General features: G+C 37.0%; 1 protein-coding gene across 1 annotated transcript; it reads right to left on the minus strand.

The window, feature by feature from the left end:
- Positions 1 to 284: 284 nt before the first annotated feature.
- On the minus strand, positions 285 to 6,008 carry LOC126827926 (E3 ubiquitin-protein ligase CCNB1IP1-like). The gene is made up of 9 exons (XM_050557507.1): positions 5,949 to 6,008; positions 4,968 to 4,983; positions 4,393 to 4,452; positions 3,963 to 4,033; positions 3,117 to 3,191; positions 2,154 to 2,268; positions 1,357 to 1,377; positions 982 to 1,073; positions 285 to 416 (listed from the first exon to the last, which is right to left on the minus strand). Exons 1-9 carry the CDS (start codon positions 6,006 to 6,008, stop codon positions 285 to 287), a joined length of 642 nt encoding a protein of 213 aa, XP_050413464.1.
- Between the last annotated feature and the right edge of the window lie 7,329 nt (positions 6,009 to 13,337).

Genomic DNA, 13,337 nt, shown 5'->3' on the forward strand with positions numbered 1-13,337 from the left:
GGGTGTGCATTCCTTCCGTCAACGACTCCAAATCAAATGACGTGATAATGCTCGTCGCCACTGCTTATTTTACACTTAATATCTTTGATATCGGTTGATGACGTTATGAACTCAAGCGAAGTTATATAATTACCACGAGAACAATCCCTTTGGTGAACAAATTTTTTCAAAATGATATAAAGATATTATCTTCATTTGAAATACAACACCCATGAATCTGCTAGTGGGTAATAATCCAGCGATTCACTGAGAAATAACTAGAGGATAACATAAATAACATTCTTCTAACCTTCTACAGTTGTCAATGATAGTGGTATATTATAGTTTGTGGGTAAATGCTTGGAATTGTCAGATGGCTGATCACGATTACCAAGACAAGGTGTTATACATCGACGTCTTAGAGCATCATACAATGACTGAAATAATATATTAAAGAGGCATTAGGTAAGATTAGATAAAGAACTGACAGTTTTTGCTATAACAGTTAAAAAATAGATAATGAAAAGAGAATATGCTGAAAATTACTGCCAAATTACTTCACTTTAATTTATAACCGCGTCCACCGCAAAACGTATTTAAATCCACTAATATCGCAGGCATCCGATGGCATCGAGAGTTGATTATGGTCTTGGTAGGTAAGTTAATTAATGTCTATTTAGCTCTTGCATAATGCATGTTTAAGGTATGTTTAAGGTAAGTAAATAAATATAATTGTTAACGATTGTGGATTTCAATAAATCAAAATCATAATGTTTTTTTTTAGAATGAATGAATGAATGAATGAAATTGGGTTTAACGGTCTACCTTTCTGCTCCTACCTAGCTAACAAAGAAGGGCATGCGCCATGCAATGTGCCACGAGGAACATTTGTCCAGAACAACAATTGAATTCCAACTGTTAAGGGTTTTCAGGTGGACGCCAATCTGGACCTCGGTTTTTCAGTCAAATCTATATACTTTTTAGCTCAAGATTTTAGTTTACCTGTAATTTTTGATTTTGACGACTTTTTTCTTGTAGCTTTTCAGTGACTTCATTGTACTTCTTTTTGGCAACCTCTAGTTCCTTTTTTGCGGCTTAAAATAATAACAAAAATTAGATGTAGAAAAAAATGTGTAGATAAGATTAGCTAAGATAGTAAAAATGCATAAAAACTTCCACGGGGAGCAGCATATAATATCATAACTCACACTATTACAACAGACATAGATGTAAACAATATGTTAAAAGAACAAGTGGTTACCATTCAAGATACGCCCACCTTTTTGCAAGAGATTGACAGAGAACAAACTAAAAATGCTATTTGGGTAAACACTGTGATGCCTCCAAAACGACCAAAAAGTAACGGGGAATACTTACTTCCGATTTGAGATTTTAAAGCTGAAAAAAAAGAGTCAATATATGTATGGCAAACATGATTGTTATAATTTTATATTTCGTTTTGAATAATTAAGAAAAAACATGATAGAATAAAGGTTAAATACAGAGAATAAGACCATATACGATCAGGAGTAATTTTATTAGGAAAACAGTTCGGTCCAAACATTATTTAAAAAATAAGACCATTAATTAGTAAATTATGGCTTAGATATAAATTTGTTTTGGGATTGTGAGGCATTCATTGCAATATGGATCTAGTGCATTTTCACGGATTCAAGGTAAAACAGTCCTACATTTCATTTCAAGACAGTATTACATTTGTAGCGCGGAGACCCAGGTTGATTGGGTTGATGTTCGACGACCAGTTTTTACAGGTATATTGTGCCAAATCACAGTTTTGAGTTTTTGTTCCTAGGTAATTTGGCATTCTTCAAGATTGAGGTATGTGAGTAGTCTCCAGCAATGAACCCCTATAACATGTACAGTCATGCATATTTCAGCCGCCCCGACCCACCCAGAATCTATAGTTTCCACTCTACTGTATTACATACCCGTTAATACTTGGGTTCACAAGGTTAGAAAGGCAATGACCGTTTTCTGAATTTTGAACTTGGTCCTGCATCGCCTTTCCGAACTTTCAAGATAACTCAACGATTTGTCTTCGAAATTTGCGATGCGAAAATTCGGACGAATTCGATATTCGTTCCTTGAAACTCATTCGATTAGTAAAAATGATTTACTTGGAATATTGAAAAAGACTAATTCATGATACTTACTATTAAGCTCCGCGTGTGTCCTTGTTACAATTTGTTCATAGTACTGTTCTAGTTGAATAGCTCGTTCTTTAGCTTTACTGGACACATATTCTTGATATGATTTTTCTTGCTGCGTCTTAAAAAAGATATTCGAGAGGTTTTAATTTCAAGAAATGACGATCAGGGGTTCAACCATGTTTTGGGCGTCTTACATGTACACTCAGGTTTAACTAACATCCTTGAACTGAACAATCGCCGATCAGTAAATGCAGAAAGAGAGAGAGAGAGAGAAATGGGGTTTAACGTCCACTCGACACAAACTAGGTCATTTCGGGACTAACATGGTTTAATTTTATTTCAATAATTCATTTGCGCGTAGGGGTCTTTAGCAGTGGGAGGAAACCGTAGGATCCGGAAAAAACCCCACGAGGTTGGACAGGCGACCATACCCTTGTCACGTACAACCGGGGATTCGAAACCACGCCAGTTGACTCAATGACGCCATTGACAGGCCTTATGATACAGCACGCACGTGCTAACCTTTCGGCCATCCAACCCCCCCGCATGATCAGGAAGTAAATATGTTACGGTTTACGCTGTCTAAATTGTGATTTAATGTCTTACTTGTCCTGCACCAACATACACCATTCAGTGTGCTATTAGTTAGTGAAGTTTTTTTTCCGAATAGCGGTGCTACAGCCTGTTCTTTTTTCAATTTTTAACTTGCTGTCAAAAGTATACAAGGGTCCTGTTTTTTCGTCATATCCGAATGACGACATTTTTCCATGCCAGGCGCTTCATCCTGTACTGCTGACATGGGAAAATAGGACTGGAAAATTTCGAGTAACTTTCTCGGCCAATGCTGGGATGGAATCCGGAAGTTCCTGGTTAGTGTCCCGGTGCTATACTAACCGACTCACACAACAGGCAAGATGGCCATTTAGTATTTATTGTTAGTACCAACATGAAGTATTCAAAGATTACCTGGTATGTCCAGAAGGATAAAGATCGAGTGCAGATTTCCATAACTGTCTCGGGTTTTAGACCAGCAAGAACCATCTACAAAATAAAAACAGTTAAAGATACATTATGGGAGGTAAGATAAAGAGATGGCAGTTCTCGCTATAATAGTTAAAAACTAGATAGTGTAAAGGTAATTTGCTGAAAATTTCAGTCAAATTGATCCACTATGAGCCGAGAAAGAAGCCGGTGAAATTTTTGCATAGTCTCGGTTATCCACTTTTTCTGATTTAATTATCTTTGGCCGTTAGCGACATATAGGAATCTAATCCAGCTAGCCTTGACATCGAGAGTTTATTATGGTCTGGATAAGTTAATTAATGTCTAATTGATAATTTAGATAACATTTCAGGCCTAAAGAAAGACTTGTAATAAGCAGATTTTGCTCTTGCATAATGCATGTTTAAATCTTGTTTATGTTAATAATAGGCTACAGTGTTATAAATATATGTACCGTATAGATGTAATGATATTTGTTTTTTCTTCATTATCAGCAAGATATATTTTCAAATTGCATAATAAATTTAAAAAATGTAGGAAACGTTTCTAGAGAATTTCCGGTGTGGTTCACCCTTGTCAGTGGTGCCTGACAAGGACAGTGTCTGGTAGTTCGGATGGGACAAAACACCGAGGTACCGTGTACACATTAACGTGCAATTAATAGAAGCCATGACAGATGGAAGTCGATATTCCAACATAGCACACGTTATAACCCGTCTTCATTAGTCCAGCTGGAGCACAATAGCAAGACTTTAAACCACACTTCATTTCACAAAAACATGCCGACACATTGTATCGTTATCCACCTACCGATTTATATTGTTCCGATGGTTTTAAGTCCACACGTATAATATCAAATCTTCCAGATACTATTGTATCACCTGAATTACATAATAAATCAATACATTTTACTCAAACTAGAATTCACTGCATATCCCTAAATACACGAAATTATAAACAATTTCAGTGCCAAAATATAATTATCAGACAACATTATGTAAGTATTTGGGCAAATATTGCCCCATTGCTTTGTAGAAAAAATAATGAAGCAGTGGTGCAATACTGACAATTTCGAAAGTAGCATATATGTAAGGTAATCGAACCCCATAACTCAAGTAAGGTATGCCGAAATTAAAAAAATGATCTCCCACCGGGTGGTAGACAACCTTATTCAGACTAAAGCCATTTACGTTAACAATAACATTATATGTGTTAATTCAATATCTGTTAAGCTACTTACACGCTGGACACTTAAAAGCTTTGCTAAACTGTCTGGAACCATCATCATCGCAAAATATATCTATATTTACATGTTAAGTGTTTGTTTTTGAAAAATAATAATATCGCGCCACCACATAACAGCATCACAATGAAACGCTATATTGCCGATACATTGACTACATTGTGAACTTCGTCTAATACGGGCATACCTTGACACCTTAAAGATGCAGCATATTATATATGAGATGCGGGGGGGGGGGGGGGCGTGCAGGATCCAAGGTGGGCTCAATGTCAAGTTTGGCGTGAGGTCTGAAAAAAAAATATCCGCCAAATTCTTTTGGAATTTAATCTAAGGGTCCACATGTTGTGATTGTTCTATTTTCATACCCCTTACCATCCTTCATAATTTACTACTTGAGTCTTAATAAGTATTACGCTGGTTTAAACTTGGATCTAACTGCGTCACCCGAGTCACAAGAACTGTGTAGTGCTCTTCAAACAAATTGTGGTTTGTTGGTGACTTGAGTCTCATTGAATAATAAAAAAGCTTGTTTTCGGTGGATGCGATAAATATCAGCCATTAAATAAGGATACGGGAGCAGGACGTTACCTGAAATTATCAATGACAACGTATAAATTAGAAGTACTCATATCGGTTTTCACTTTTAAATAATTTCTGATTTACCGATTCCGACCCATCCCTCCTAGATCAGCGCTTTTTTAACGGCTATTTTGAGGGCTATGACGGGATACATAATTTGTACTATGTATGTACAGCTTCGTCAGTCTTCCGAAGATTCGGGTATTTATGAGAATTTTTACACACTCTTATCAAAACACCATAAAATATATTAGGCTACATTGCAATGTATCCCATATCTTTCTCCAACTTTTATGTTTGAAAGTGTATCAAAATTTATACGTTGACAATATTAGTTGCAGTTCTGGGTTCCACATTAAATTTTGGTGTAAAGTTAGAAAAGTTGTTGGCATAAAGAAAATGAACAGTATTTCATCCGTTGTTTGCAGGCCTTGGCCGACTAGTCTGATCTGAACTTGCCTGAAGTTTCGGACAATAATATGACAGGTAGAACTAGAAGGCCTGGTACTAGGCCTAGCGGTACTGTCGACGTCGTGAGAGCACATCATATGATTTAATAAAGGTGTTCACCAAAATAGCGTCTTGGTGATGCAGGCATTAGATTTTAGTAGTATTTTAATAATTTAGTAGACACATTTTATATGTGAAATTCTAGAGAACTTGGGGTTGGGCCAGGAAGGAAGCTTTGTCTAGGCATAGCCGCTAGCACCCATAAGAAGAGTGACCGGTCACTTTAAATAACTAGGTTAATTGGTCTCGCAGTCTTGGTACTAGTACAGTAGTACTACGCAGAGCCTTATTATTATTTAGTAGACAGATTTAAGATTCAGACATGGCCGTATTTGAAGTTGATTGAATTGAATTTTCTTTCTTACCTACCCTACTACTACTAGTTAGTACTGTCCCTAGTGTATTTGAAGTGCAGGCACTGGCAGTGTTACCTAGCTCCTGCCGAGAATCAATTTTCGACCTACCCATGCAAAGGCTTCGAGTTCCTTTCTGCATTTTGGAAAGTTGCAGATAAGTGAATCCATGTTTCAGAATTTTTTTAACAAAATAATAGTTGTTTATGTTTACATCGTCTGCTTTCTAAAAATAAAATGAAAAGTCTCGCAAATTATCGCGTTACAATGTACGTCACGGTCACGTTGACGTCAGTGGTATGACAGGTGCGCGTAGTTTTTATTTTCCAGCTCGAATTTAAATGATCTACGTATTCATAAATCAGGTAAGTCTAACCAAAGAATGTAGTTTGTGGGTTCGGTGGCGGATACAGGAAATTTGAAAAGGAGTGGTACTGGTACTGCAAACGATTCTTGCCGAGAGGATCGAGTAAAAATATTGTTTGTGCCTTTGCTTACAATTTCTCCATGAAAAATCCCATAGCTTAAGATTTACAAGTTCAAGTGCCCAATTATTCAATTATTGTCCGTAAGCGTAGAGTAGAAGTTTCGATTTCTTGCCGTTATGTGGAAACACGTACGTGATCTATTACTGATCACGGCAAATAGATGTAAGAATTAGAAAAGACACAATCCCATGCAAGCGGACCCTGCCAAAAAATATTCAAGCTCATTCAGTCTTGGTACTGATGCGCACCAAAATCGAACTTTTCGAAGATCTTATGATAACCCATATTTAAATTTCATCAAAATCGTATAAAAATAGTGGCATGATCTGGAGGTTCCACAACAATGGCATATATATCACATGATTTGCATAGGCGCACGGGTTCGATGGCAGTTAGGGGGCAGAACCCAACATGCCCGAAAAAATTTCGGGTCACACTAGTTACAGGCGGCGACGCCGGTCTTCGATGAGAGCGGAGCTTACCGTGTAGGGCCCACCAAGCAAATTTTGGAAAATTTGACGGCTGCAAACGCATTTCCTGCTATTCTATGGGGCGCCGTTTGTAAATTAATTATTTTGCTTTTTATATATCAAAAAACACTAGATTTAATTTAAATTTATATACATAGTTAAATCTCGACTTTTGTGCAAATTTTTCACTTTTAATATTTAAACTAAAAATACAGCAAAAACTCAATATTTAACATAATATATATTATTCAAAAAAAGTAGGGGATATTTGATTTTTAAGTGTTATTAAAGTCACCTAATGAAACTGACGAAGAAACAAATGATCAAAATGAAATGAAGTTCACATTCATCGATTTATTCCAAATGATCGTTAGACTAAGTAAGGCACAGACTGACCATTATAAGGGTAAAATGATACCCGGGGTCAAACAGCAAAGTTACCACAGCATCACAACCAAGTCAGTAACGGGTAAATCCTCCTCTGTTTGCCAAACAAGCATTGATCCGACGTGGCATACTCCTAATGAGACGTCTAAGGTCATTTCGGTCCAGATTGTCCCATTCCTGTTGCAACGCAGCAGCAAGTTCTTGGACATTGGCAGGACGTTGTTGACGTTGACGTAACCTCTGTCCAAGCATGTCCCAGACATGCTCGATGGGGGAGAGGTCGGGACTCAGTGCTGGCCATGGTAATGTGGTGATGTTCTGTTGTTGGAGGTAACCTGTAACGATCCTGGCCCTGTGACATCTTGCGTTGTCATCCTGGAAGATGAAACGGCGGCCATGACGTCGTGCGAACGGCAAAACATGGACTGCCAAGATGTTGTCCCGGTAGTACTGGCCTGTAACACGCCCTGCAACAACATGTAAAGCCGTTCTTCCAGCAACAGTGATGCCTCCCCACACCATAACAGAACCATCCCCAAATCGATCATGTCTGATGACGTTAACGTCTTGGAAGCGCTCGTTTCGACGACGACACATTCTCCTACGTCTGTCCAAAAAATCAACAGTGAACCTTGACTCATCTGAAAACATCACATTGCTCCAGCGTCGATTATCCCAGTGTTGACGATCCCTACACCAACGACGTCTTGCCTGAATGTGATGATCTCTCAAACAAGGGATCACGCGAGGACGTCGGGCGCGAAGGTGACCCCTATGCAGTCGATTCCGAATCGTCTGGCCACTCACTCTCACACCAGTGTCTGTTTGAAGACGAGCGCTGATCTGATTTGCTGTGATGACACGATTTCTCAAGGCCAAGGTACGGATAAATCGATCCTGGGCTTGAGTTGTCGCCCTGAGCGTGGTCTGTCCTGTACAGATTGTGTATCACGGTATCTGGACCATAGCCTGCTTATGACAGACTGAGAAACATTCATCGTCCGCGCCACAACCGCCTGTGTTGTGCCGATCTGTAGCATGCCAAGGGCACGTAACCTTTCATTTTGGGTAAGCCGACGCATATCAAAATTTGTTTTCTGGTCACTAAAACAATTAAACTGATGTTTCCACCCTGGAATTCAATGCCACAATGACTGTAACATTCAAAGTCAGAGTCGTGCAAATCTTGGGTTGGACCCCCATGATGATCCCAAGCATCACCTGCATTCCATGCGGTAGCTATTGGTGCGTTTGGGCGTCACATGTAACTGGAAATGTTTCTTATGTTAGGTTCTATAGTGACTTTTTTCGTAGTCATTTGCATATTTTAGTATTATGCCCCCAAAATCAAATATCCCCTACTTTTTTTGAATAGTATATATAAATATTTCTTGATTTGTCTCTATTTTCATATTTAACATTTAGCATTGAATATTAAGACCAAAACAAGAGATTTGATGATATATAAATATTTAGCTAAATATTTAGTTAAATGTTTAAACATTTAGCTAAATATATATTTAGTTAAATGTTAAAATATTTAGTTAAATATTTATATATTTAGTTAAACATTTATATATTTAGCTAAATAATATATATTTAGCTAAATAATATATATTTAGCTAAATAATATATATTTAGCTAAATAATATATATTTAGCTAAATAATATATATTTAGCTAAATATTTATATATTTAACTAAATAATTATATATTTAGCTAAACATATAGTTAAATTTACAAAGCGCAACCGTACCACGCTTTTTGTAAAATAATTATTGTTGTAAGCGACTTCACGCTAAACGATGACGTAGTGTACAACTTTCCATTGACTGCACCTTGCCTTGATCTGTGCGAACGGCCGGAGTACCTCGGCCGTGATTCGGGTTACAAGTTCGTGGTCAGCTTCCATTTCTAATTGCTAGTAGCCCTTTTTGTGCCAAGGCTCACGTCATCATTTTATGCGCAATTTTTTGTGTCGCTTACGATAATAGAAATATTGGCGGGACAACAAATATATATTTAGTTAAATATTTATACATTTAGCTAAACATATATATTTAGCATGATATTTATATATTTAGTTAACTGTTTATATATTTAACTAAATATATATATTTAACTAAATGTTTATATATTTAGCTAAATGTTTATATATTTAGCTAAATGTTTATATATTTAGCTAAATATTTAACTTTAGATTTTTCAGTGATTTAGTATTTAGCATTTATACCTACGAAAAACAGCACATTTAGCTATATATTTAACTAAGCGATGTGAAATCAAGATATAACATTTAAAGTTTTTCATAGACCAAAAACTCGACTTTTAGCTACAATATTTTTTGATATTTACATATATGCCATTTTTGTTCTAATATTTATCTAAATATTCGGAGTTAAATCTTATGTTTTTTGCTATAAAAAAAATTAAATAATTATTTTACAAACGGCGCCCCATACTATTCTAGCCCGTGAATACAGCAACGTTCAAAGTGGTCTAAATAGCCTTATTTATTAGGGTGGCTGACTGGAATTACAGTCCAAGGAGACAGTACCGTCGGGAGAAAATTTTGAATATTTAACTGCCGCAAACGTGTTTTTCTGCTATTCCAGAAACTTCAGTGTGGTCCAATATAGTCTTTGCTATAGATGGCTCACCTGAATCGCAAACAAACAATCAATGGTCGTGGGGTATAGGGTCCGCGCTCTCCCGGAGAAAATTTGGAAAATCTAACCGTCGCTAATGCGTTTTCTGCTAATTCTAGCCGGTGAGTTAAGCAACTCCGAAGTTGTCCAATGCTTTTGTGACCGAAATCACACTCGATGCCGACCTGAATTCCAACCGTCCAGCCAGACTGTTGCAACTGCATTCATAATTAATAATCGATGCACACCTAGTCTGGAGGCTCAGTGCGGGGGGGGGGGGGGAGGGTCCATCAAATGGGCACAAACCCAGACCCAACTTTTCTAGAGTAAAATTTTGCGTAGAATACGATTTTGCCATCAAGATGAAATAATACATTTTTTTTTTCACTTTACCCGTCTGCCCGAAAGTAAGCCCCCCCGACTTGTTCGCCTATGATTTGCCACTATTTACGTAAAGGGGAGCGGACATTTTGACGGTTAGTTTCGGTCCGATTTTCACGAAATTTGAACTCCTCCGTGACTATTGTGTAACGCCGATATATTATTGTGCCCTCTGGAGACTTCACGAACTAATAACGCTGTTTTTCGTACCAGCAGGGGCAATAACCCAGGAAATTACGGCCCTATACGTGCCATAATCGAACTCATCCGAGATCTTTGGGCATTTTCATCAAAATCAGTTTAAAATTGTAGGTCCACAAGATAAAAACGCAATTTTTCGTATTATCAAGGGCAATAATCCATAAAGCTACGGTCCGGTCAAAATCGAACTCATCCGATATCTTTGGATATAAACATTTAAGTTTCCTCAAAATTTGATAAAAATTGTGACATGTACAGTGTCCACAGACAAACGACGTCCAGGGGAGACGACATACAAGACGTCCACATGAAAGTGTGGGCGTATAAAAACTGTAGCCTCTATCCCGTGCACAAGGTTTTCGGTAAAGGCGGAATAATTCTGGAATGGAAAGTCGCGTAACGCTGAATATCGATAGGGTTTGTCCTGTCATGATCCCATGGTTCAACTCAAATTTTAAAAACTGTAGCCTCCTGTCGCGTTCACAAGGTTTTCAGCAAAGAGAGGATAACTATTTTTGCTAAAATAAGCATATAACCAAATTTAAGCAAAATCACAGAAGGGTGGGGTATTGGTTACCCAGTTGGGTGATTTGGCATGGTATGACCCTTTATCCTGATGGCTGATGCTCCTACCTTATGTACAAATTCAGCATGGGACAATCTTATCAATTCAAAGTAAAATCAGGACTAAACGGAACCCCCAAACTATATGAGAACATTAACTTGGCAGACTCCTTCTCAGTCCATCCCAATGAGATACCAAACAATAGGCCTATCCACTCATCAAAACTATCCCATTTATCTGCTCGGTTTAATCTCACTGTGCCCCCCAATCAACTGGTGTTATAGGGTAGTGGTGTGAAAATTTAAGTAAACAAAGGATTATAGACTGTATCCTTATTAGTACTGTTCACCTAGTTAAAATTTAATTATTTTAATGATTAAAATATATAAGTTAAATTCATGTGTCATCGGTTATCGCGTATCTTAAATATTATTCACCTACCTTTCATTCAGACAGTACTCATAAATCAATCAAATATATGATTAGAAACTCACTCTCATTATATAAGGATAGTTGTCACCCCCAATTACATTATATCTTTTAAAATGGCTCAAGTTCGCATAGGGTTTATTCCTAATTCTCAAGGAGGTCAAAATTTAGTTAATTTGGGGTATAAGTACAGAGTAAAAAATACGAAACCCAATAGCACCAGCAGACTTTTACTGAAAATACAATAGTTCAATTGGATAAAGGGGGACGATTGCCCCCTAAAAGACGAAAATATAAAAGAGTAGAAGAATCTATTAATGATCTAAAAATCAAACTGTTAAATGGAGTAAATATAGGTTGCCAGGCAAAGAAACATACGCCCACAGCAACTAAATCGTCCGGGCAGTCAACAAGGGTTGTCGCATATTTTTACTTTTTTCGGTAATGAAACATTTATAATACACTAAAATCTGATTAAGAGCAACAACTCACGAAGTAATTATCAGAAAACTATTAGAATTTGTTTGGTTTTTATAAAGTTCTGCCCCATGCTAACGTTTTGTATGCAAAGCTTTTAATATCATGGATTTAACTGTTTAAGTCATAAAAATTCATTGAAAATCAATATACTTGTTCGTCTCAAGATCTTAAACTCTGTGTATCAATCTGAAGTCAATCGGATTATAACTTTAGCCTTTAGAGCATCACAAGATTTTGCAAAGTGATCAAGGGCCATAACTTTGGCAGTAATTATCGGAAATCGTTGAAAATCAATAGGAATCTTCGTCTCATGACCTCAAACACTGTGTATAAATTTAAACTCAATCGGATATTAACTTTAGCCTCTAGAGCATCCACAAGATTCTTTGAAGTGATCAAGGGCCATAACTCTGGCAGTAATTATCGGAAATCGCTGAAAATCAATAGGCTTCTTCGTCTCATGACCTTAAACACTGTGTATAAATTGAAAGTCAATCGGATATTAACTTTGGCCTCTAGAGCGTCCACAAGATTTTTCAAAGTGATCAAGGGCCATAACTCTGGCAGCAAATATTGGAAATCGCTGAAAATCAATAGGCTTCTTCGTCTCATGACCTTAAACACTGTGTATAAATTTAAAGTCAATCGAATATTAACTATCGCTTCTAGAGCATCCACAAGATTTTTTGAAGTGATCAAGGGCCATAACTCTGGCAGTAATTATCAGAAATCGCTGAAAACCAATAGGCTTCATCATCTTATGACCTTAAACACTGTGTATAAATTTAATGTCAATCGGATTTTAACTTTAGCCTCTAGAGCATCCACAAGATTTTTTTTTGAAGTGATCAAGGGCCATAACTCTGGCAGTAATTATCGGAAATTGTTGAAAATCAATAGGTTTCTTTGTCTCATGACCTTAAACATTGTATATAAATTTAAAGTCAATCAGATATTGACTTTGGCCTTTAGAGCATCCACAAGATTTTTTGAAGTAATCAAGGGCCATTACTCTGGCAGTAATTATCGGAAATCGCTGAAAATCAATAGGCTTCTTCGTCTCATGACCTTAAACACTGTGTATAAAATTAAAGTCAATCGGATATTAACTTTGGCCTATAGAGCGTCCACAAGCAATTGTGGACGCCGGACGGGGGCGACGACAATATACGACCACATTTCAAGGTGGGCGTATAAAAAGTGCAATTGAATATACTGACGCCATATCACATTTAGTAGGGTTATGATTTATGTTTGATACATGTATTTGTTGTTACTTTTATGAAATTTTTTGTGAATAAAGTTGTTAATTAGTTTAAACCTAGTAGTTTAAAAAAACAGACTATACTTTTAACACCATTGTATTCGATAATCCCCTTGCTTGATTAATCCCCCCATGAGAACAATAGCAGGGGGCACAGTGAGATTTCCCATTCTGCTCAATGACACAA

Source organism: Patella vulgata, chromosome 7 (assembly GCF_932274485.2).
Source record: "Patella vulgata chromosome 7, xgPatVulg1.2, whole genome shotgun sequence".
Classification (NCBI taxonomy): domain Eukaryota; kingdom Metazoa; phylum Mollusca; class Gastropoda; family Patellidae; genus Patella; species Patella vulgata.